The 26,735-nt window shown below is 44.9% G+C and overlaps 2 protein-coding genes across 2 annotated transcripts in view; one reads left to right on the forward strand and one right to left on the reverse strand.

Annotated features, from left to right (window-relative positions):
* Nucleotides 1-437: 437 nt before the first annotated feature.
* LOC144947548 (E3 ubiquitin-protein ligase TRIM11-like) lies at nucleotides 438-17,772 on the reverse strand. The gene is made up of 6 exons (XM_078876771.1): nucleotides 16,969-17,772; nucleotides 16,408-16,503; nucleotides 10,425-10,658; nucleotides 9,546-9,568; nucleotides 9,070-9,173; nucleotides 438-988 (listed from the first exon to the last, which is right to left on the reverse strand). Exons 1-6 carry the CDS (start codon nucleotides 17,524-17,526, stop codon nucleotides 438-440), a joined length of 1,566 nt encoding a protein of 521 aa, XP_078732897.1. The 5' UTR covers nucleotides 17,527-17,772.
* Nucleotides 17,773-25,720: 7,948 nt separating this feature from the next.
* Nucleotides 25,721-26,735, forward strand: part of LOC144947438 (zinc-binding protein A33-like) — a 374,175-nt gene continuing 373,160 nt past the window's right edge. The window contains 3 exon segments of the mRNA XM_078876684.1: nucleotides 25,721-25,960; nucleotides 25,962-26,279; nucleotides 26,591-26,686. Of these exon segments, the coding sequence (XP_078732810.1) occupies nucleotides 25,721-25,960; nucleotides 25,962-26,279; nucleotides 26,591-26,686 (654 nt within the window).

Here is a 26,735-nt window from a genome sequence, read left to right on the forward strand (position 1 = left end):
GTACGGTGTGTAAACATCACCACTGGGAGACAAAGGCGGCCGGGCGTGGTGTTGGCCACCCACCACCTAGTGTGCTATGCCGGCCTTCATAGGGGCCGTTTATAAATGACGTCACGCGATTTTTGACCCCCCCCCCTTCATCACACGGCGTCACAAAAAGTCAGACCCCCCCTCAAATATGACGTCACAAAGTTCTATATTTATTTAAAGTTACTCATTTTGACATGACGTCACATTTCTCAACCCACCCCCCCCCATCGTCACAAATATTTGCCCCCCCCCCCAGGTACGTGACGTCATTTATGGACGGCCCCATAGGTGCTCGCTAACAGCACTTGCCCCAACAGCCTGTGAAGGCTGCACGGGGGATCTGTGTCTTTGTGTGCGTGAGTCTGTGCGTTGTGCCCGTTTCTCTGCGCTGTTCATACTCCGTGCTCTCAGCACGCACGACTCAGATCCAGAATCCTCACTGAGTCACCATCATCACAATACACATACAGTGCGGGGTAGAGCGGTTGACGAAACGAGTGGTGGACGGAATGCAGCAGCTCCATGGAGTCGGCGCGGTAAAACGACAGCAGCCCCGCCTCCCAGTGCAGGTGACACCCGACTCTCCGGGGAGGATCCCTCACCGGCACTGAGGTCAATACACCGCCATGACGCACTGAGCAGCTGTTGTTGTCTTTATATAAAACCCAGGATGAGTCGTTCAGTCCCAGGCTGCACTCTTTACCACGCCCTTTCCGTGCGATCGTCCCGTACGCGACTCCAACCCAACAGCCCCACGCCACACCCCCCACGTCCACCTCCCAGTAGTGCTGACCCGACGAGAAGCTCTCGGAGCACAGGGCTTGTGCATAGCCATCAAAGCGGTGTGGGTGATCGGGGCGAGCCTGGGAGACAGCGGTCAGCGTCACCGTCCTGAGGTCCGAGGAAATCTGGAGGTTGTTGTTGACCGAGTTGGGGTCCACAGTCGGTGAGCGTCCGTCTGCAGTAACGATAATCACAGTAGCCGTGTAACAACAGCACCACTATAACAACAGCACTCGTGCACTAACACGCACGCACACTACAATAGAGCAATTCATAATGAGCATTGTTATACAACGTTGTAATGCGTAGCTGTCGGTGTGATGAGATGTAACAGGCACTTTCTCAATCCACTGCTGGATGAGGGCCTCTCTACGCCGTGCGGGTCGCGGGGGATATTTGACCATACTTCACCACGCCGGTCACCGCGCGTTGGTGAAGGCAGGCGGCGCAGCTGGCGAGAGCACAGAAGTACAGTACAGCGGTGCGTTTGTCTGCCCCGCCATCTACATTTTTAAAAGTCGAGCTTCAGTTCAATATTCACTGTGTAATAGATGTAAAACATGTGATGATACCATCAAAATGTGAACTGCTCTATGTATTCTAATGCAAACATAGAGCAATTGTTAAGTTTTTTCGGTAAAGTCACGTAGGTAAAATAATAATAATAAAATAATAAGTGATACAGTAAATTTAGCTGTGACGGTCCCACGTGAAGACGGAGACTTGTGTTACCTCCGAAACGTCGTGATTTAATTGAGTTATTTTCATTTATTATTATTATTTTATTTATTTTTACCTACGTGACTTTACCGAAACAACCTAAGAGTATGAATCCTTGCAGTCACGAAAGCTTCAAATCTAGAATTAATTGTTAAATTAAATCAATAAAGTTCTAATAATAAAAAATAAAACATTCCAATAAGAAAGTAATAGGACTTTTCAAAAATCGCAGCCTTTGCAATTTGCTAATCGCATTGTCTCAAATTGCGACTTCGATTTGAAATCGATTCATCGTTCAGCCCCACTGTGCGGAAGTGTCCGTGGGAGGCAGTGGATCACAGCAGCAGCAGCAGCGTGGATATCAACACCGCCGCAGCGTCTCTGTGTGTGTACAACAAACACAAACATCTCCCGTGTGTCACCTTTCACAGACTGTAGGGGCAAGTGGTGTTGGTGAGCACCTGTGAAGGCCGACACGGCACACGAGGTGGGTGTGATAGTGTAGTGATGTACACTCGTGTGTGTGTGATAGTGTAGTGATGTACACTCTGTGTGTGATAGTATAGTGATGTCCACTCTGTGTGTGTTAGTGTAGTGATGTACACGTGTGTGTGTGATAATGTAGTGATGTACACTCGTGTGTGTGTGTGATAGTGATGTACATTCGTGTGTGTGTGTGATAGTGTAGTGATGTACACTCGTGTGTGTGTGATAGTGTAGTGATGTACATTCGTGTGTGTGTGATAGTGTAGTGATGTACACTCGTGTGTGTGTGTGATAGTGTGGTTATGTACACTGTGTGCGTGTGATAGTGTAGTGATGTACACTCGTGTGTGTGTGATAGTGTAGTGATGTACACTCGTGTGTGTGTGATAGTGTAGTGATGTACACTCGTGTGTGTGTGATAGTGTAGTGATGTACACTCGTGTGTGTGTGTGTGTGATAGTGTAGTGATGTACACTCGTGTGTGTGATAGTGTAGTGATGTACACTCGTGTGTGTGATAGTGTAGTGATGTACACTGTGTGTGTGATAGTGTAGTGATGTACACTCGTGTGTGATAGTGGAGTGATGTACACTCGTGTGTGTGTGTGATAGTGTAGTGATGTACACTCGTGTGTGTGTGATAGTGTAGTGATGTACACTCGTGTGTGTGTGATAGTGTAGTGATGTACACTCGTGTGTGTGATAGTGTAGTGATGTACACTCGTGTGTGTGTAGTGATGTACACTCGTGTGTGTGTGATAGTGTAGTGATGTACACTCGTGTATGTGTGTGATAGTGTAGTGATGTACACTCGTGTGTGTGTGATAGTGTAGTGATGTACACTCGTGTGTGTGTGATGGTGTAGTGATGTACACTCGAGTGTGTGTGTGTGATAGTGTAGTGATGTACACTCGTGTGTGTGATAGTGTAGTGATGTACACTTGTGTGTGTGTGATAGTGATGTACACTCGTTTGTGTGTGTGTGTGATAGTGTAGTGATGTACACTCGAGTGTGTGTGTGATAATGTAGTGATGTACAATCGTCTGTGTGTGTGATAGTGTGGTTATGTACACTCGTGTGTGTGTGTGTGTGATAGTGTAGTGATGTACACTCGTGTGTGTGTGTGTGTGATAGTGTAGTGATGTACACTCGTGTGTGTGTGTGATAGTGTAGTGATGTACACTCGTGTGTGTGTGTGTGATAGTGTAGTGATGTACACTCGTGTGTGTGTGTGTGATAGTGTAGTGATGTACACTCGTGTGTGTGTGTGTGATAGTGTAGTGATGTACACTCGTGTGTGTGATAGTGTCGTGATGGACACTCGTGTGTGTGTGTGTGTGATAGTGTAGTGATGTAGATTTGAAGCTTTCGTGACTGCAAGGAATCATATTTTTAGGTTTTTTCGGTAAAGTCACGTAGGTAAAACATCAAAATTAATGAAAATGAAATAAAATAAAACAAAAATCACGACGTTTCGGAGGCAACACCAGTCTCCGTCATCAGGTGGGACCGTCACAGCCAGATTAGCTGCATCAAGTGAGGCAATGATTCAAGATGTAATCCCTTATAAGCAAGTTGAAGGGGGGAGGATACTCTGACCGTACTATCCGCCAAGCTGTCTCTCCCACCACACAGAAACAGCCACATGAAACTCCGACCAAAACCATCACGTTACCATACATAGCAGGCGTGACCAAAAAGATCTCCAAAATTCTAAACAAACATAAGATCCAAGTCCGATTCAGTACAGTGCATCAAATCCGTGATCTGATTCCATCTGTGAAGGATGTCGTTCCTGACTTACAGTATCCTGGAGTCTACAAATTGAGTTGCATTTGTGGTGATTGCTACATTGGAGAAACGAAACGTCATGTTTCTGATCGTGTCCGCGAGCACAAGTCAGATCTGAAACACGGCAGAACTGATTCTTCTGCCGTTGCCGATCATTGCTACAACTCGGTGGGCTCTCATGAAATTGTCTTTTCCGAGACCAAGGTTCTCTGCAAACCTCCCGGATACCATCAAAGGTTTGTACACGAAGCCATACAAATATACAAACACAGACATAATTTCAACCGTGATGATGGGTACAAACTAAGTAATCATTGGAAAGATGTTATCAACCACGCAAAAAAGACTTAATTACACTTTATTGGACCTTCTTATCTGACAGGCACTATTTTATTTTACTTTACCGAGTGTTAACATCCCCAGTTATTTTTAACAGTACTCTCTTCATTGTTCAGCCAGCATTGGTATAAACATGGGCATTTTCGTTCCTTTGTTCTATCATGTGTATCAGACCTCCCCTCCCCCTCTCTGTCCATTGTGTTGGCGTGTGCAGCAACCGCGTCCAAGCCGTCGCCAACTTTTTGTTGGCTCCCTCCCCCTCCCGCCCCCCTCCCTCCCGATACGTTCCATTCATTGGCTACCACATTCTGATGAACTCCCCCCCCCTCTCCTCCCCCCTTCAACTTGCTTATAAGGGATTACATCTTGAATCATTGCCTCACTTGATGCAGCTAATCTGGCTGTGACGGTCCCACCTGATGATGGAGACTTGTGTTGCCTCCGAAACGTCGTGATTTTTGTTTTATTTTATTTTATTTTCATTAATTTTGATGTTTTACCTATGTGACTTTACCGAAAAAACCTAAAAATATGTAGTGATGTACACTCGTGTGTGTGTGTGATAGTGTAGTGATGTACACTCGTGTGTGTGATAGTGTAGTGATGTACAGTCGTGTGTGTGATAGTGTAGTGATGTACACTCGTGTGTGTGTGATAGTGTAGTGATGTACACTCGTGTGTGTGTGATAGTGTAGTGATGTACACTCGTGTGTGTGATAGTGTCGTGATGGACACTCGTGTGTGTGTGTGTGTGTGAGATAGTGTAGTGATGTATACTGTGTGTGTGTGATAGTGTAGTGATGTACACTCGTGTGTGTGTGTGATAGTGTAGTGATGTACACTCGTGTGTGTGTGTGATAGTGTAGTGATGTACACTGGTGTGTGTGTGATAGTGTAGTGATGTACACTGTGTGTGTGTGAGATAGTGTAGTGATGTACAGTCGTGTGTGTGTGTAATAGTGTAGTGATGTACACTCGTGTGTGTGTGATAGTGTAGTGATGTACACTCGTGTGTGTGTGTGTGTGTGATAGTGTAGTGATGTACACTCGTGTGTGTGTGTGATAGTGTAGTGATGTACACTCGTGTGTGTGATAGTGTCGTGATGTACACTCGTGTGTGTGTGTGTGATAGTGTAGTGATGTACACTCGTGTGTGTGATAGTGTCGGGATGTACACTCGTGTGTGTGTGTGATAGTGTAGTGATGTACACTCGTGTGTGTGTGTGTGTGTGATAGTGTAGTGATGTACACTCGTGTGTGTGATAGTGTAGTGATGTACACTCGTGTGTGTGTGTGATAGTGTTGTGATGTACACTCGTGTGTGTGTGTGATAGTGTAGTGATGTACACGTGTGTGTGTGTGTGTGTGATAGTGTAGTGATGTACATTCGTGTGTGTGTGTGTGTGTGATAGTGTAGTGATGTACACTCGTGTGTGTGTGTGTGTGTGATAGTGTAGTGATGTACACTCGTGTGTGTGTGTGTGTGATAGTGTAGTGATGTACACTCGTGTGTGTGTGTGTGTGTGATAGTGTAGTGATGTACACTGTGTGTGTGTGTTAGTGTAGTGATGTACACTCGTGTGTGTGTGTGTGTGATAGTGTAGTAATGTACACTCGTGTGTGTGTGTGTTAGTGCAGTGATGTACACTCGTGTGTGTGTGTGTGTGATGGTGTAGTGATGTACACTCGTGTGTGTGTGTGTGTGATAGTGTAGTAATGTACACTCGTGTGTGTGTGTTAGTGCAGTGATGTACACTCGTGTGTGTGTGTGTGATAGTGTAGTGATGTACACGTGTGTGTGTGTGTGATAGTGTAGTGATGTACATTCGTGTGTGTGTGTGATGGTGTAGTGATGTACACTCGTGTGTGTGTGTGTGTGATAGTGTAGTGATGTACACTCGTGTGTGTGTGTGTGATAGTGTAGTGATGTACACTCGTGTGTGTGTGTTAGTGTAGTGATGTACACTCGTGTGTGTGTGTGATAGTGTAGTGATGTACACTCGTGTGTGTGTGTGATCGTGTAGTGATGTACACTCGTGTGTGTGTGTGATAGTGTAGTGATGTACACTATGTGTGTGTGTGATAGTGTAGTGATGTACACTCGTGTGTGTGTGTGTGTGATAGTGTAGTGATGTACACTCGTGTGTGTGTGTGTGATCGTGTAGTGATGTACACTCGTGTGTGTGTGTGATCGTGTAGTGATGTACACTCGTGTGTGTGTGTGTGTGATAGTGTATTAATGTACACTTGTGTGTGTGATAGTGTAGTGATGTACACTCGTGTGTGTGTGTAATGGTGTAGGATGTACACTCGTGTGTGTGATTGTGTAGTGATGTACACTCGTGTGTGCATTTATTTTAATTTATGTATGCATTTTAGTAATGTGTTAAATCTAATTTTATACAACCCCATTAATGTATATCATGCCATATTAAATATAATTTCTTATACTCTGGAACGGATTATTTCCTTTTCCTTTATTTCTTATAGGAAAAATTCGTTTGGTATACGTCATTTTCGGTATAAGTCCTAGCTTCTGGAACGAATTAACGACACATACCGAGGTACCACTATAAACTGAAACTGGTGGGCTTAAGGGTCCTGTATTTATACTACTTTTTTATTACTGGAAAGTTCTTGAATGTTCTAGAAGTTACTACAAGTTTCTACTCAGCACTGAATCTATCTGGAATTCCCATTGAAAATGTGTAAATTTCAAAATATCACTGTCCTGGTCACAAAAGCAAAGTTTGTGGGGAATAATAGCCAGTTTGTGGGGAATAATAGCCATTTTGTGTACTTTTGAGGCATAAGCAATTATAAAATAACACTTACTACCCATGGACAATTTTTATTTATTACACAGTGTAATGAATCTTAATAATATCAGCCACAGCCTGTATGTGTCAAAGGCTCAGTGCCGTTGATGCTGAGAGCTTCAGACTTTAACACGGAACCCTAAGAATCCTAACTGTGTCTGAGTCTGTGTCACGCTGCCTCAAGCACTAATAATGAATCCTAAGAATTCTAGATTTGAAGCTTTCGTGACTGCAAACAATCATATTCTTAGGTTTTTTTGGTAAAGTCACGTAGGTAAAACATCAAAATTAATGAAAAAAAAATCTTACGCATCACTACAGTGATGTAGTCTAGGTAAAACATCAAAATTAATGAAAAAAAAAATCTTTTTTATTTTATTTTCATTAATTTTGATGTTTTACCTACGTGACTTTACCGAAAAAACCTAAGAATATGAATCCTAAGAATATCAGCCATAGTGTCTCTGTGTAAAACACTCACACGCAGAATAGCAATAGCATCCTCACTCAATTATACACACGTGTAGGGTTAATAGAGCTCATGTAATACTACTTTACACTCGTGTGTGTGCTGTATGTGAGCGTAGAGGTATTGCAATACATGGGCAATATAAATGTATCTGTTTGCACAGTGATACACGCGGTCAGCCACAGCGATAGCCCAGTCTGGCTCTGTGAGCCTCGGGTATTTACATAGAACCCCAATAATCCTTAAGATGCCTTAGTAGGGATATAGCAGCCTCAAGCATTATTAATGAATAATGAGAATCCTTAGGCTGCCTTAGTCTGGATATGAGCCTACATCATTAACAATGAATCTTACGCATCACTACAGTGATGTAGTCTGGCTCGAGTCTGATGATGACATCCATTACAGAGAAGACTTATACTCGTAGTTTCATCTGCTACAATGGTTACTTTGGCCAACAGCATCCTTACTGGATAATACACGCGTGTAATATCAATGGAGCGTATGTAATAGTGAAATACACTCGTGTGTGTGCTATATATTATTATCTAATTAATACATTACAGTCGTAATGTTGATGTTTGCACGTGCCGTGTATTAATAGACAAGGTTGACCAAGATTATGCCTTAATCTCGCTCTGTGAGCCTCAGCCATTAACTGGGGAACCTAAGAATACTTAAAATGCCTTAGTTTCACTCTCTGAGCATCAAGCTGTTGACATGAAGCCTAAAAATCTTCAACGTGTCTTAGTCTGGATGTATGATCCTTGGGCATTACCAATCAACCCTAAGTTTATATAATCCATAAGAGGTTTTTTTGGGGTTAGATCGCGTAAATATATAAATGTGTCGTTAAACCTGCCACTACCCGACACAGACAACTAGTAAGGGTTGTCACGTAAACAGAACATGCCAATTCGTCACTAGTACAGCACTCCGGTGTGTTGGAGAGCCAAGCCACAACATTATTTAAATTTATATTGATGTAGTTATAAAAGCCATTTCACCATATGAATTCTGCAGGCCGCCTTTGTGTCCGCAGTGCTGATGCTTACAGTACGTACCCGGTACTCGTTTAAGCCAAGGGTTCATCGGGGAGAGGCTCAGAATTGGTTCTGAATCCACTCACCATTGATGATAGCCATGGCCGTGAGTCACGTGTAGGTGACCATGTTTGTAGCTCAGTGCACAGAGCATCCCATCATCACTGCACATCCGTACTCACTCTCGCTCATCTACACATACGCATACAAACAGACACAATTACAAGACCCCCCGTATAGCCCAAACAGGCTGTGGGGCAAGAATTGTTAGCGAGTGACACTTCAAGGCCGGTATGGAACATGAGGGGGTGGGTGGCCAGCACCACGTCAGGCCGCCTTTGTCTCCCAAGTGGCAGTTTTTACACACTACACCAGGTAGTCATTTGATGCTGAGTCGACCTAGGGGAGGCTCATGACCGGTTCAGAAAATTGTCACTGGTGTTGGCTGTGAACGGGAATCGAATTTGTGTTGCCAGGTTCATATTGTAGCACGTTAACCACTATGCCACCGCTCCGCAACATACACACAAGACACAATTACACGCACAATAACACACACACACAGGTGGTAAGAGTCCGTGGAACTCACACATGAATGCCAGCAGGTTGACCACAGCTCCCTGCAGGGCGCTGATCGTGGCGATGTCTTTTTTGCTGGGAGATGAGGGTGGATCTCCCTTCTGAGCGTCTCTCCTTTGAGACAAAAACCAGCAGTGACACACACAGCCCGTGTCTTACACAGCATCATCACGCACAGCATAATCACACACAGCATCAGCATACACAGTATCATACTACACATCATCACACACAACATCATCACCTGCCATCATCACACATGGCATTATCACACACGGCATCACAAACGGCATCATTGCGCACAGCATCACAGCACACAACATCACACAACCCTCGTCTTACACAGCATCATGCCACACATCATCACACAACATAACACAGCATCATCACACATCATCATCATCACACATAATCATCATTACTCAGCCCATGTTCCACACAAGGCGTCACCCCATGTGTTAATCGGTGCAAGTTCATAGTCCATACCGGTTTGTCTCTTTCAGGTGAACCTGCAGGAGTCAGACACAGGGGGCACGAGTCAGTTCACCTCCAGCCACGTTAACCACACGGTGATTGGTAGACGCGATGAGGCTGCACTCAGACATTCGCGTGGCCTAGTGTTGTTGGCTGTAATCAAGACAAAGCCATGGATGCATTAGGACTCAATGATTCTCATCAGCAAGGTGTGGCCTCTAAAACTGTTGCCACTCGGTACCTGATGTCATGGCAAGAGGCGTCCGTGGCACTTGACATCGAGTTGCAGTGATTGTGAACCAACATTCAAAATAATGATCCACTGCGAGCGTGAATTACAACCAGAGCGTGGTGTTACCAGAGGCCATAATTTAGCAGGGTGAACATTTGTTGAGGCAAGCAATCTCGGGATTTGTTTCAACTTTCAAAGACTCATCAGCAGTCAATGCTGAAATATAACTGCTTCTGGCTTTCCTGATGTTAAAAGCCCTTCCGTGTTCAGCATTACTAATGGTTGGTATACATTTGGTAAAATGAAATTTTTAACGTAGTGTCAAGTGGCCTCAATCTGATGTTCATTACAGGATGATGCGGTTACAATTTGTAATGCCAATGTCTGCATATATTACCAATCAATTAACTCGATGAATTTGTGTTAATAGTTTTTCTTTTATTTTGAAATTCAGCACTAGTTTATATTTTTATTACAATATACAAATCCAAGTTGGTGAACTTGACTCTACGTTTACTTTCAGAACCCATGGGCTATATGTTGTCTTGACAATGGAAGTGGCGTTATCTTGTGTTTTGTGTTGCAACGCATCTGCCAAGTTTACAAACGTAATGAACACGTGAAGTGGGGCACTCGCCCTGGATCCCTGAGTGCTCTACCTGCAGGAACGTGAGCGAGTCCCTCTCCTCCTGCAGAGTGCGCAGGCGCGTGGCTGCTGCCTGGAGCTCGCTGATCTCGCGCTCGTAATGAGCGATGTTCTTCTCGATCCGGGACAGCAGCTTGCCCCCCTTCACATCCACGCGATCCAGAGCTGTCTTCTCATCTTCATCCAGCGTCGCCCTCATACGGGTGAACTCGCCTGAGATGCGAGCCTTGGTCTGGACCATGGAATCCTGCAAGGGGCATGCGATGGATTATATACATTCATATTCCATGCTGTTAAGACAAAAGCCACATTGTTTTCCGGTTACTCCAAACCTATTTTTCCCTGCCTTCACGTTATGTCTTTGGACTCACATCCCATTGAACAGGTCGATAACTTTAGGTATCTATGTGCTATCTTGCCCTTCAAATTGATCATATCGTTTAATAAACAAAATCTTCTATATAAATAAACATTGTCTCACCTCGGCTCCAACTTTATATAGTCCAAGCTGCCATCCTCCCCATCTTTGACTCCTGTGAAATCATCGACTGCCTAGCCTCTTGTTCCATTATACCTCCTGGCTGCCCACTTTCACCTTGATGCCTCCATATCAACACATTAGTGCAACCTCTGTATCACCAATTTCCCCCCTGGATTTGTTTAGAGACCACCACTGGGCTGTCTTCATCCTAAGATTCCTTATAAACAAATACGCCAAGTATGTAAGGACCTCCTAAATCTACAAATTCCCAGTCGCAACCACAATAAGTATCTCCCTGTTCTCTCTAAAATGACCATATATTAAAACTAGATTCTGTGACGCGTCCTTCCACGCTGCTGTTACTACCCCGCGTTACTAGCGTGTCCTTGCCTCAGCCTAGGCTGGGCTCCCTCCCCAGCCTCAAACACGATTAGAGGGCTGCGTGATGAGATATGAACCAGTGCTGGACTCTACCTTCACAAACCTGCACTGACCCACGCAACTAAGTATGGCCAACTAGCCTCAATGATCAACACGATGTTGTGGAATCTTCGTCCAGAAGTGTATTGGTGAGGATCTGTAAATTATTTACCAAAACAGATAAGCACATGTTCTTGGTTCTTTCCGTAAAGATAAGCACATGATTCACCTTCTGCATAGATTAATCATTAAAAGTATTTTGTACACAATCTCTTTGCCCCATGGCCTTTTGGGACTGAATTATTTTATCAGTACTGGCAGACCTCGCTAAACGCTCAGTATGCTTCCTGAAGTGAGTGCTTATCGAATCAGCGCAAAAAATGGGTCATTATACTGTTGTATATATCAGGATGTGTTCCCGTCAGCGTTATTGCTTTCGGATGACCAATATATGAGGGCTTCATTGGAGTATAGGTAAAAGCACCAAAAATACAGATAGTAAACATTACTTAATGAATAAAAAATAATTATAATAACCTCATTAACTATGACATGCTGTGCATAATACTGTACTCCTGCTACCATGGCAGCAGTGGGAGACGAGGGTGGAGCAGCTGCTGCACTCCCAGTCTGGGGTCATTCTCAGAGAAGAGCTCCAGGACCTCTGTGAACTTAGCGGTGCCCTCAGTCTACATTTCTGTGACGAGGTATCTTTTAGATGGAGCCTGGAACTCTATCCTGGTCGAGTGAGTTCTCACCTCGCTAACATAAAAAAAATGGATTGTTATAAAATTTTTTTATAAAAATCGTGATTATAGAATCATGGGGGGTGGGGTCTGGTTGGCTCAGCGTGCGTCACTCTCATTGGCTGAGCGAATGATTAGGGGTGGGTAAGTTTCCTAAGCCAGCACTGCTGCGTGTTCCCACTCGTAAGAGCTTCATACGAGACTAGCTGTACCCGATGAAACATTCACTGATCTAGCAGATCTTAATTAAACAGTCACGCATTTTTGTTACTCATATTTTTCAACAAAGATTGATATAAATACACAATTGCCATATTCTGGGTTTTTTTACCACACTAGATTAAGTGAATCACACGATATGACTCTTGATCGAGCTAGATATAATTGTATACTCTTTGGTTTTTTTCAGTAAAGTCACGTAGGTAAAAAATAAAATACATTAAATCACGACGTTTCGGAGGCAACACAAGCTTCCATCTTCAGGTGGCAACGTCACAGCAAAATTACTGTATCAAGTGAAGTGATACAGTAATTTTGCTGTGACGGTGCCACCTGAAGACGGAAGCTTGTGCTGCCTCTGAAACGTCGTGATTTAATTTATTTTAATTTTATTTTTTACCTACGTGACTTTACTGAAAAAAAGACCCTTTCAGTCACGAAAACTTCAAATCTAGAAAAGATATAATTGTCCTTGACTAAAAACAGACATTTTTCATCAAACGTTTGACATTGTGACTTATTGATTGTAAATAAAAAAAGCCAATCGTATGGGGAATTGTTAGCGTATGAAACTGAATGTTAAATTAATATCTAATAGAATAAGTACCCTGTCGGAGGTTGCTCCATCGATCATTTTTGCTTCGATTATGCAAGTTTGTATTTGAGTAAGAGTAAGTCTTGTACCATTAAGTAGTCCTCACAATGACATTAGGTTTCTAAGGAGCATGATAACGGCTCCTACTTTAAGTTTCAGTTCATGAGAGGGCATTCCAGTTGGAGTAAGACTTTAACAATTCTTCCGGGATTGCAAGTTGATCAGCAGTATCATCACTCACAATAGTATCCACGCACTAGAAAAGCACTCAGCTCCATTGTTGAGATAAAAAAGTCTGCATTTGTAACATTCAATATTGCGCTTCATTTAAGCTGTTCAGGAGTAATCGTAGAAAAGTAAATGTCACCGTATAGTTGCGCAAATGTATCTTGATTTTCTGGATAACAGTGTGAGGGTAATGTTGCTGTATCGTCTGTCTTTCCATCAACAACGTCCAGGAGCTATTCCACAAGTTCCGTTTCACTTTCCAGAGCTCGCAAATTCTGTTTCAGCTTCAGCACCTGTAATTCTCCCCAGAAACGATGCTTCTTTATACAAGAGGCCGTGATCCACGTAAAGTAACCAGTAGGACTTGCCTCCAAATTGTTTACATTTAACTGTTCGATAACCCAATAAGCTATCAACAGCCTGGCATACTTGTGTGCTTCATCCCAGACAATTCGTTTCTATTGAACTATATTTGTGGCTTCGTGTTTGGCTTTATATTGCAAGTCAATGTTGCAGTTATTTTCAACGGGATTTTAGAGACTGAATGAGCAGATCAGCCTCCAGCTAATAGTTTTGCTGGTATTCCTGTTGACGCAACTGGTGTTGCTATATCCCCTTTACCTCTAATAGTAGAGTGACATAGTGCTGACTCTTGTACAGCAGCTGCAACTGTAGGTGGCCCGTTAGCACACACGTCGTTGAGCATATATGCGTAGGACTTGAGTTATAGCGCGCCACACATTCTCTTCCACTGTTGCTATGCGAGCGAGCAGAGTACAGTGGGGGGTATGTGAGGACAGTGTTGTTGTTGTGGGATTAGGTGAGGGGGTAGTTAAGTGTTGAGACAGGTGTTCGGGGTAGCCGGGGGGACACAGGCCAGCGATTGGCTAAGAGGGTAATTGGGTATTAGCTGGCATCGCGCTGGCGGCAAAAACAAGGTCACGTGAGACCGGGGACCAGGGGGCGAGTAATAAGCGGGGGGTTAAGATAGTTAATGGGGATTAATTCGTATGGGGATATAAACCACAACGCGACAGAGAACAGAAAGACAGCCGAGTACGAGTCCTACATATGCGTGTGTGCCGGTAGGGTGGAGGAACTGGGGCAAGGGTCACGGTAGACCTCGTGGGGAAGCCCCAAGAACCCTCTGGTGGGTTCGAGAAGGGAGGCGTGGCTAGGGCGGAGCCAAGCCGCGCTGAGGGGAATATAAGCAGCAGAGAGCGAGAGCTCCAGGCTGCCGGTTCTGGGAGTGGACTCGTCTCTTCGTCGTCGCTACCGCCTTCACCTGGGCATTGCGCGGCCGGACAGTAGTTTGCTGTCTCGATCGACGCCATCGGTGCAATGCGGCAGGGTCGTGTCTGGGCCGGGTCATGCGGCAGCATGGTCGTGAGAGAGGGAGCCGGAGTTGGTGGCATGAACACAACAACAATAAAAGGGGAGGACGGTGCCTCTTGCGACTACCCCGTCTCTGACTGAGTGTGTGCGACGCATGCCACCCGCACACACACACACAAGCCTCCAACAAGAAGGAAGAAGAGACCTATGACACTACACTTCGAAAGAGTGATAGATGCCATTCAGGAAAATAGCACGGGTAATATATATATGCAAGGAGACAGAATAAAGATTCGTGGACGACATAGATCTAATGGAAAATAAGACGCATAGTCCTGCAGCAAAGTGTTCATACGCTCAATAAGTTAGGAAAGGATGCAGGACTGAGGATTAACGTGAAAAAGACAAAGACAATGGTGTTCGGAAGGGAATACATTGAGAAATAAGTAATAATAGAAAGCAGCAAGATTGTGAATGTACTGTAAAGGAATTTGTATTCCTTGGGACGTCTACTGACATGGGACAATGACTGCACTAAAGACGCAATAAGAGCGATAATTGCAAAAGCAAAATGATTAATGGCAGGATTTAATAACATTCATATTATCACGATCTAACTCCAAAAAAAACTCTAATTTGGATAATAATAGTCGCAAAAGCCTAAGTGTTAACCTGGTGTAAATTATTATTACCATCACAAGGTGACTTGATGGAGGATATAAATCAATCTTTAGCAGGCCGGGGTGTAGCAATGCTCATGACACATTGCCAGCAACTCTGTCCTGGGTTACACACCATGCTGAGTGCAGGCCGCCTAGATTACAATGCCTGAGATCGGCCTCAATCGTGCGCGTTCAGGTCAGCCTCGGCCTGCCCCTGGGCCACCTCCAATCCTGAGCAAGGCCATCAATGATTGCACACAGTGCTCTGGTGGGATCATCCAATGTGTCAGCCCTGCAATGTGTCAACAGAGCCAGATCCTCCTGGCTGTGACTGCTTCAGACAGCAACTGTCATGCTGTTCATCGATGGACTCCGGTATTTGAGATACATTCGCAGAGTGAATGTGAAGTCTCCGTCGCAAGCAACACTGGTCAAAGGCGTCCAGTTCTCTATATGAGGATACGCCCTATTCTAGGTCATATATTTAGTTAGAATGTAAATCCATGCAGTTGATAACAAATAGGCTCAAACCCATTCCTTGCAGAAATGTTAAAAGTATACGCAATTGCATCTTTATCGGTTGCCTTATACCAGGAGTGGGGAACATTTTTTCTGCCAAGGGCCATTGGACATTTATAACATCATTCGCCGGCCATGCAAAAGTATCAACTTAAAGATTATTCCGTTATATTTGGTCAAAACATTTAATTTACTCACCCCTAATGTGATGGCTGGAACTGCCAAATGATTTCGCGAGTTGTATGCGGCCCGCGGGCCGGACGTTCCCCACCCCTGCCTTATATGCACAACACCAAGATTCAGTCATTAATACATCACAATGAATGCAAACTGAAATGCAAGTTAAACAAGTTTTAACATTCCATTACGTATGAATTTGTCTATTGTATACTTGGGTGTGTGATGAAACAGTTTTCCCTGCGTTCCCTGTCAAATATCTTCAAGTCAACTCTTGTGTTCTAGAATTAAAGAGCTAAGATTTTCTATGAAATTTTATCACAATCTTTATATCTTTTAAGTGTTAGTTTTTACTCCAATGCACTTTTATTTTATCAAACCCATAAAACGTCATTCGAGTTATCCCGTATACAGCTTTGCAGTGGTACTAAAAATAAACGTGTGTTATAAACGTTGCATTTTTAAATCCACATTCAAGCAGCAATATAAATAATGTATTACTATTTCCAATGATACTGAAGGCTCACTTGAATCTACGGAGTTGTCCTCATAGAGAGAGTCACAGACTTTACGCAGGGTGGAGGCCACGAGATTGCAGAGCCCACAGGTCGTACCTGCACGTCTTTGCGAGTGGCCTTCATCTGTCCCACAGATGCCTCCGCTTTCTTCCTCTTCTCATCCACCGCTCGCGTCTCTTCTCCGACTCTACTCTGTAAAAGACGAAGTCACCAGAGGGGACTCCACTCCTTGAGCGGCTCCCTCTCAGCCCCACTCCACACAGAGCCCTCCACAGTGACAGCTCTAGAATTGCCCACCAGAAGAGTGCCATGGAAGTCAGCCTGGACTGACTTAACAGTCTGTAAGCAAGAAGGCACAATGAAGAGAGAATGATAACTTCATGTTTTCTTTAATGCGATGTGGAAGTTGCGAATTTGTCAGCTCGTGTCCAGGTGTTGTAGAGGCCACAGCAGGGGACAGGGACATGATCGTTCAACACAATGGCTCTTCACTTCACGAGCAACGTCCAAACACGACCTTCCTCCAGCACGCCTCACTCAAAAAGCCTCGACCCACCCTCCTCCTGCACTCAAACTCCTGTCCCTTCCTTTCCCTGCCAAAACCGAATGGCTACCTTGAACTGAAGCAATCCCATTCTCACACACTGAGGTACTCACCTTCCGTGTCTCATGCTCATCCTCCAGTGTGACGGCATCATGCCTTCTATGTTCTCCGGTAATGGTACAGGTCATGCACACCAGGCTCGCGTCCTGCTTGCAGTAGAACATGAGCTCCTGTTTGTGCTTCTTGCATCTTCTTTCATCCAGGCTGACAATGGGAGCCACCAGGACGTGCTCCTTCAACTTGGGGTTTATTAGATGAGGCTTTAGGTGGGACTCACAGAAGGAAGTCTCACACCTGAGACAGGTCTTCACTGCACGAGTCTCCCCATCACCACAGGCGTCACAGAAGACAACTGCAGCCATCCTCTCTCCAACTCTGAGCTGCTCCACCAGGTTGGCGAGCGCCACGTTCCTCTTCAGCTGGGGCCGCTCAGGGAAGGCCGCTCGGCACTGCGGGCAACTGAAGCTGCTCGCTCTCTCCCAGGCACCGTCCAGACACCGGAGGCAGAACGAGTGTCCGCAGCTCAGCGTGGAGGGGCAGTCAAACGTGCGCAGGCAGATGGGGCAGCTCAGCTCACTGTCGACACAATCACTGGGAGACGCGCTCGCCATGGCCCATGGCTTCACTCGGACTCAGTCGCTCGCCGCGGCTCACAGAGGAGCTATCGCAGCAGCAGCTGCTCACACAGCGGAGACGAACAAGGAAATGAACTGACTTCACCTGCAGTTAAGTTATAAATACCTCGAGACACGCCCTGGAATGTTCCACACGGCGGCTGGGCTCACCTGTGTAGACGTGGCGGTACAGTCACGCACTGTGTAATAGCTAAAACTTACTTTTGTGTTTAGTTTGTTGTCCTTCCCCTGCACTTCGAATTAGCACGGTTGGCTACGTGCAGTGTGGAAGAAGTTCAACATACATAGCTTTGACTGGTCTCAAGTGATATAATATTTATACAAACAAAACCCAGCAGCAGCAGCCAGGGACGCAGCGATAATGGTTTGTCCCACAAGCTGATTGACCGGCTCGGGTCAGGCTGTGTGTATTGCACAATGCAACCGCACCTTGTACAAACATTCTGATGTAAAGGTTAACTTGTTTTTTTCCATCTGTGTCTTTATCCATTTTTTTCTTGCAAGGCCTGTTTGTTTAAGCTTCGCAGTCTGTAATCGTTTAACATCTTTATCAGCTAATATTTTAACAACTGGCTTTGTGCGTCCTCTGTTCATGTGTCAAATATGTTTTTGTTTTTTATTCCTACGACACCGTTTTATTCTGGGTGGACGGTGGTTGTATGTATGTTGAACTTCTTTCCCACCATACGTAGTCAACCGTGCTAATCGGAGGTATGTGAGTGGGTGGGTGGCGGTGGTTGAGCGAGTAAGTGGGGGGGTTATTTGGTGAGAGGGGAGACAGATGGGCAGGAGGATGGCGTGAGGGTGGGCGAGCAGGCGGTGAGGTAGGGCTGGAGGAAGGGTGGCTGGGAGGGCCTGCGGTCAGTGGTTACTTGGGTGGGTTGCCTCACGCATTACCACAGCGAACAGCCCCTGGCTAAACAAACATTGTGGTTCATTTAAGCTCATTATATGACTTTCACCGTCCATTTTCCTATTATGCGTAAAAAAATCGAGGATTTAAATCTTCATAACCTAAACAATATATATTCATCACCTATTGTTAATGTTAATATTTTACATCTTGGACTCGCTGAGTTTGGTCGATTCTATAAATAAAAAAACTATTTTTATTTTACCAGGTAAGGCCCACTGAGGTATATAGCTCTTTTCAGAAGCGGCCTGACCACAAATGATAGCTCACAGACGTGGCTTATTACGTGGACATTTTTCGCAGCCAAACACTCTAAGTGCATGTTTCTAAGTGTGGAGGGAAAATTTGGAGAACCCTGAGACAAATTCACGCGACTACGGGGAGAGAGACAAGCAAACATATTCTTAGGTTTTTTCGGTAAAGTCAAGCAAACTCCAAGTACATGTACAGGCGTCAGAGCTGGGATCGATCCCACGACCTCCTGTATACCAGGCGAGGTAGTTAGCATCTCGTAGCCACCGCAGCGAGATGTAAAAACAAAATCACAGAGCAGCGACAACGAACAAGAAGCGAGCTGACTTCACCTTCAGCTAAATAATGAACACCACGAGACGCGCCCTGGAATGTTGCACGCGGCAGCCCGAACTCACCTGTGTAGACGTGGCGTCACATTCACACACACAGTGTCAAGGTTAAAGAGTCGCAATTGATATATTTCTACAAAAATCCCACGGTAACCATGAAAACAGTGAAGGTTTGTCCTATAGACTGGTTACACCCGCTTGGGTGAGGCTGTGTTTTTTCACTGTAAACCGCACCGTGTATATTCTTATTAAAGATTTAAAATCATAAGTAGGCTATCGCGACCAATATTATCCATAAAACGTGTTTTGGGGGTAGATCACGTAAATATAAAAGTGTCGTTAAACTCGCCACCACCCAACACAACCAATGAGTAAGGTTTGTCACGTAAACAAAAAAACATCCGGCTCGGGTGAGGCTGCGCGTTTTGCCCAGCAAACCACACAGCTGTCAGTTCGTATTCAAGGTTTATAAAAAAAAACGATTCCCCTAAACTAGGGGGGTCACCAACCAAAACAAGGAGAGACATTTTTTCTTATTTTTTACATTTCGGTAAGTAAAACAGACACCAACCAACTCATTATTTCAAGAGCCGCAATGCAACGTGGTGTGAGTACGAGAGACGTTGGTGGTCCTTGATGAATAAAAACGTGGTGTGACTACGAGAGACGGTGGTGGTCCTTGATAAATAAAAACGTCTCACAAAGCAGCGGTCCCTCAAAGAGCCGCACGCTGCTACGGAGCTGCAGGTTGCCGACCCCGTGCCCTGAACAAACTGGCGTGAGCGTCAAGTAATAATAATTTAGTTATTATAATGTAATAATTATAATTATTAAATTACAATTACTAAATTGTAATTATTTGATAATCAGAATTACAGTGGAAATTGATAATAAAAATGATTTAGCGATTTTTTTACATTTTTATCTATTAATAATTTAATAATTTAATAACAATCTTGATTTGAAGCTTTCGTGACTGCAAGAATCCATCCTCTTTGGTTCTTTCGATAAAGTCACGTAGGTATAAAATAAAATAAATCACGACGTTTCAGGCGCAACACAAGCGTCCGTCATCAGGTGGGAAAGCATGGTCTGCTGCTGAGGCAGACTGTTTTAGAAGGTTTGAAATTGGTGTGGCTCAAGGGTTAGTGATGTTAATGTGAGAAATTAGCATGTAACTGTAGAAAAGAAGGAAAGCTGCCTCCTCGACGAGGGCACGGAAGTGGCTATGTTAATGTGAGATATTAGCATGATGTTAATGTGAGAAATTAGCATGATGCAACCCAGCTTATATATATGCTCCAATCACGTGTGCTGTTTCATTCAGACGCTGTCGCCTCGACAGACCTGGTTTTCACCTGAGGACGGCTGCTTGCGTTGTGGCCGAAACGTCGTGAGAATTATTTTATTATGTTTTATTTTTATTATTTTATTACTTCCCTTCTACGTGACTTTACCGAAAGAACCAAGAAGATTAGCATGATGTTAATGTGAGAGATTAGCATGATGTTAATATGAGAAATTATAGGGGAGAGAAGTGGCTTTGTTAATGTGAGAGATTAGCATGATGTTAATGTGAGAAATTAGAGGGCACAGAAGTGGCTTTGTTAATGTGAGAGATTAGCATGTTACTGTAGAAAAGAAGGATAAGAAGAGCAGCTTTATCGACGAGGGAGTACAACCCAACGGGTGTAATCCGAAGGGCCTTTGGATATGAGAGTGCAATCCAAAAGACATGCGAGCATGAGAGTGCAATGCAACGGACATGTGAGCATGAGAGATCTAAGAGAGAGGTATAGAGAGACACAGAGAGTCGAAATAACAGCTGACATAGGCAGGTTGGATGGAAACATCACAGTCAGTTAAGATTTTACCTGGTTAATAACGTCCTTCCAATGATTGCTCAGTTTCTACCCATCATCTCAGTTGAAGTTGTGTCTGTGTTTATATATCTGGATGGCTTCATGCACAAATCTGAAGGTAGCTGGTAGGTTTGCAGAGTACCTCCGTTTTGGAAAAATTTATTTCGTGTAAGCCCACAGCGTTAAAACAATGATCGGCAATGGCAGAGGTATTTGTCCTACCATGTTTCAGATCTGCCTTGTGTTCACGGACGTGGTCCGAGACATGTCGTTTTGTTTCCCCAATGTAACTGCTGCCACAACCACAACTCAGTTTGTAGACACCAGGGTATTGCATGTCAGGAATCACATCTTTTACATATGGGATCCAATCACGGATTTTGTGTACTGTATTTAAACTAACCTGGATCTTGTGTTTGTTTAAGATTTTCGAAATCTTTTTGGTAACCCCTGCTATGTATGGTAAAGTGATGGTTTTGGTTGGATCCTCAGAAGGTTGTCTCCGCATGGCTGGGGAGACAGCTTTGCGGATTGTACGTTTCGATTTTTCGTTCATCCCGAGGGCTTGGTGTACGTGCTCCAACTCACTGGCTAGGTGGTGCTGGTCGGAGATGCAACGGGCCCTATGGTTTAGTGTTTTCATGAGGGAATTATTCTGGGCTGGATGGTGGTGGGAGTCAGGCTTTAGATAGGCATCCATGTGGGTGGCTTTCCTGTAGACTGAATGTCCCAACGAGCCATCAGGTCTCTTCTCGATCAAAACATCCAGGAATGGTAGCTTTCCATTTTTTCCACTTCCATGGTGAATTTGATAGACTGATGTGTGGAATTGATGTGGTTGAGAAATTGGTTCAGTGCTGGCAGGCCATGTGGCCAGATGACAAACGTGTCATCTACATATCTCTTCCACAAAGAAGGACGTAGGGTGGATGTCTGGATGGCATCTGTCTCAAAATTTTACATGAAAACATTCGCTACCACTGGCAATAAGGTGGAACCCATTGGTATACCCTCATTTTGCCTGTAGAATGTACCATTCCAGGTGAAGTATTTGTTGGTAAGACCGTGCCTTACCAAAGTTGGTACATCTGGATTCAGTCCTTGTTGGACCAAGTCTTCAATGATTGCAATGGTGTCAAGTACAGGTACATTGGTGAACAGAGAGACTACATCGAAACTGACAAGCAAATCATCCGGAGACAGTGAGATGTCCTTGATTAGAGAAACCAAGTGAGCTGAGTTAAGTACACCTGAGGTGGACTTGCCAGTTAAAGGAAGCAGAGTCTCAGACAGAAATCGGGCCAGTTTGTAGGTGGGTGAGTTAATCGTGGAGACGATAGGACGGAGCGGGGTACCTACTTTGTGGATTTTTGGAAGGCCATACAATCTGGAAGGTCTAGCAGCCGAAGGTTTTAGAGAGCTCTGCTTGGTCTGATCGATTTAGTGATGATATTGTTGGTTTTAGTAGCTAAGCAGTTGGTGGGATATAGCTGCCATCATGTACGTTGTTTTATCAATGATGACAGTGGTATTGCCTTTGTCGGCTGAGAGGACGACAATGTCATCTCTGTTTTTTATTTAGAGAGTTCAAAACGCTCGTCAAACACAAGATCCAGGGTCGTTTCAATACAGTACACAGAATCCGTGATTTAATCCCATCTTGATTTGGCGCTTTCGTGACTGCATGAATTACTCTTTGGTTCTTTCGGTAAAGTCATAGAAAGATAAAAGAATACATTTAATAATAGCATAAGATGTTTCGATTGCAACACAAGCAATCATAATCAGGTACAAATGAAAGAGAAAACAAACCTAGTAAACTTAGAAATATAATGCAATACAACACAGATAGTCGGCTAATATAACAGTCAACACCCTACCTGGTTGATTACGTTCTTCCAAAGATTGCTAAATTTAAGAGATAAAACACAGAACCGGAGACACATAGACAGACACATAAGCAGAGAGAGATAACACAGAGACACACAGAGAGAGACAAACACATAGGCACACAGAGAAACAACGCCTCTAAAACCGCATCCCAAGAAAAAAATCTTATTTTACAAATGACCATCAGAGATCACGAGGCACAGATTGAACACATTAAGTTGCTGTAGATTTGAAACAATTCCAAATTTAAAATTCTAAAACACAGATGCTGAACAAATAAATGGCAATGACTGCGACGAGTATAATTTTTAGGGTTAGACTACGTGATTATAAATGTGTCGTTAAAGCTGCCACCACCTGACACAGCCAATCAGTAAGGTTTGTCACTTAAATAAAAAGTGCCAATTAGTTACGACTTCAGCACACCGGTGGTGTATTGGAGAGTAAATCCACAACGATGACAATTCGAGTATGACGTATTGCTGGTGATTACAACCAGCTTCATCAGGCAATAGCCAGAATTGTCAAAAGGTAAATGCTGTGGGTTTACTCTCCAACACACAACCGGTGTGCTATAGTAACTAATCTGAATGTTCTGTTTAAGTGACAAACCGTAATTCATTGGCTGTGTCAGGTAGAGGCGGGTTAAACAACACTTTTATATTTACGCGATCTAACCCAAAATGAAAATAAATATTAAGGATAATATTGCTCGCGAAAGCCTACCTATAACAACGTGCAGTTTACGCTGAAAAAACCCAGCCTCACCCTATCTGGTGTAACCTGTCTGTGGGACAAACCATCACCGTGTTCATGGTTACCATGGGGTTTTGTATGAATATATCAATTGCGACTCTTACTCCCTGACACATTGTGTGTGAATGTAACGCCACGTCTACACAGGTGAGCAGGGCTGCCGCAGGGAACATTCCAGGGCGCGTCTCGTGGTGTTTATAATTTAACTGCAGGTGAAGTCAGGTTGTTTGCTTGTTCATCGTGGCTGCTCTGTGATTATTGTTTTACATCTAGCTGCAGTGGATCTGAGATGTTAACTACCTCGCCCGGTATACAGCAGGTCGCGGGTTCGATCCCGACCCTGATGCCTACTGTATATTTGTAGTCTGCGTGTCTCTCTTTCTCATCATCATCTCGGTGTCTCGGAGATGTTAACTACCTCGCCTGGTACACAAGAGGTCGTGGGTTCGATCCCGACCCTGATGCCTGCTGTATATTTGGAGTCTGCATGTCTCTCTCTCATCATCATCACGGTGGCTAGGAGATGTTAACTACCTCGCCTGGTACACAAGAGGTCGTGGGTTCGATCCCGACCCCGACGCCTGCTGTATATTTGGAGTCTGCATGTCTCTCTCTCATCATCACGGTGGCTAGGAGATGTTAACTACCTCGCCTGGTATACATGCGGTCGTGGGTTTGATCCCGACCCTGATGCCTGCTGCTGTATATTTGGAGTTTGCATGTCTCTCTCGCCGTGGTCCTGTGGATTTTTCTCTGCTCCCTCTGCTTTCCCCTCGACATTTTGAATCCACATCGCGCGTTTTGAGTTTTTGGCTGTGAAAATGTCCACGGGAAAAGCCACTTCGCTGGGCTTTCATTTGTGGCCAGGTCACCTTTGGGAAAAAGAGCTACGTAGCTCAGTGGACCTTACCTTGTGAAATTTATATTCATATTTTTTTATATAGAATCTGCCAAACTCAGCGAGTCCAGGATTTAAAATGTCAACATTTGACAATAATAGGTGATGAAGACTTGTTTACGTGATGATGATTTTAAACGATGAGCAAGATTTTTTTATGCATATTAGGAAAATGTACAGTGATAGTCATACCGATATTGAGCTTAGACGAACGCCGATGTTTGTTTAGCCAGAGGCTGTTCGCTGTGGTAATGCGTGAGGCCACCCACCCAGGGACCCAGCCACTCAACCGCACGCCCTCCCAGCCCCCCTTCCTCCAGCCCTCCCACACCGCCCGCTCGCCCACCCTTCACACCATCCCCCTGCCCATCTGTTTCCCCTCTCACCAAATAACCACTCCACTCGCTCACTCAATCTGCACCACCACCCACTCACTCGCTCGTACCTTCGATTAGCACGAGTGGCTATGTACACTGCGAAATAATTTCAACATACACACTCACCCAACCACTCACCCACACACTCACCCACACACCTCCGATTAGCATGGTTGACTACGTACGGTGTGAAAGAAGTTCAACATACATACAACCACCGTCCACCCAGAATAAAACGGTGTGGTTGGAATAAAAATACTAAATTATATATTGACAGATGAACAGAGGTCGCATGAAGCAAGTAGTTAAAATATTAGTTGATAAAGGTGGAAGACGATTACAGACTGCGAACCTTTAAAAAGGCCTTGCAAGAAAAAAATGGATAAAGACACAGATGGGAAAAAACAAGTTCACCTTTACATCAGAATGTTTGTACAAGGTGCGGTTCCATTGTGCAATGCACACAGCCTGACCCTAGCCGGTCAATCAGCCTGTGGGACAAACCATTATCGCTGTGTCCCTGGCTGCTGCTGCTGGGTTTTGTTTGTACAAATATTATATCACTTGAGACCAGTCAAAGCTATGTATGTTTGTTGGATTTCTTCCACACCGTACGTAGCCAACCGTGCTAATCGGAAGTGCAGGGGAAGGACAACAAACTAAACACAAAAATAAGTTTTAGCTCACAGTGCGTGACTGTAACGCCACGTCTACACAGGTGAGCCCAGCCACCGTGTGGAACATTCCAGGGCGTGTCTCGAGGTATTTATAACTTCACTGCAGGTGAAGTCAAGTTCATTTCCTTGTTCGTCTCCGCTGTGTGAGCTGCTGCAGCGATAGCTCCTCCGTGTGCCGCGGCGAGCGACTGAGTCCGAGTGAAGCCATGGGCCATGGCGAGCGCGTCTCCCAGTGATTGTGTCGACAGTGAGCTGAGCTGTCCCATCTGCCTGGGCACGTTTGACTGCCCCTCCACGCTGAGCTGCGGACACTCGTTCTGCCTCCGGTGTCTGGACGGTGCCTGGGAGACAGCGAGCAGCTTCAGCTGCCCGCAGTGCCGAGCGGCCTTCCCTGAGCGACCCCAGCTGAAGAGGAACGTGGCGCTCGCCAACCTGGTGGAGCAGCTCAGAGTTTGGAGAGAGGATGGCTGCAGTTGTCTTCTGTGATGGCTGTGGTGATGGGGAGACTCGTGCAGTGAAGACCTGCCTCAGGTGTGAAATGTCCCTGTGTGAGTCCCACTTGAAACCTCACCTGAACAACCAGAGATTGATGGACCACGTCCTGGTGGCTCCTATTGTCAACCTGGAGGAGCGAAACTGCCAGCAGCATGGAGACCCTTACAGGTTCTTCTGTAAGCAGGACGAGAGCCTCGTGTGCAGGGACTGCACCATCGCAGGAGACCACATAGGACATCGGGTCATCACGCTCAAGGATGAGCACGAGACACGTAAGGTGAGGCCCTCACGGAGTGAGAGCTACTCAGATACAGAAAAAAACTATACCTCAACTCGAGCTGATTAAAGCTGTCACTGGCCATAACAACATGGGAAGTAAATAATCAGTGTCATTGGGATTAGACACATTTCATGCAACGAACATCACCATGAGTTGATTCTCTCTCCACCGTCCCTTGCCCTTTTAGACTTTTTCAATCAGTCTGGGCTGACTTCCTGGCCATCACTGTTGAGGGCCCCGTGTGTAGTGGGGCTAAGAGGGAGTCGCTCAGAAAGTGGAGTCTCCTCTGGTGACTTCGTCTCGTACAGAGTGGAGTCGGAGAGGAGACACGAGCGGTGGAGGAGAAGAGGAAGAAGGCGGAGGTGTCCGTGGGACAGATGAAGGCCACTCGCAAGGACGTGCAGGTACGACGCGTGGACTTTGTTACCCTGTGACCTCCACCCTACTTGGAGT

The sequence above is a fragment of the Lampetra fluviatilis genome, chromosome 45 (assembly GCF_964198595.1).
Source record: "Lampetra fluviatilis chromosome 45, kcLamFluv1.1, whole genome shotgun sequence".
Classification (NCBI taxonomy): Eukaryota; Metazoa; Chordata; class Hyperoartia; order Petromyzontiformes; family Petromyzontidae; genus Lampetra; species Lampetra fluviatilis.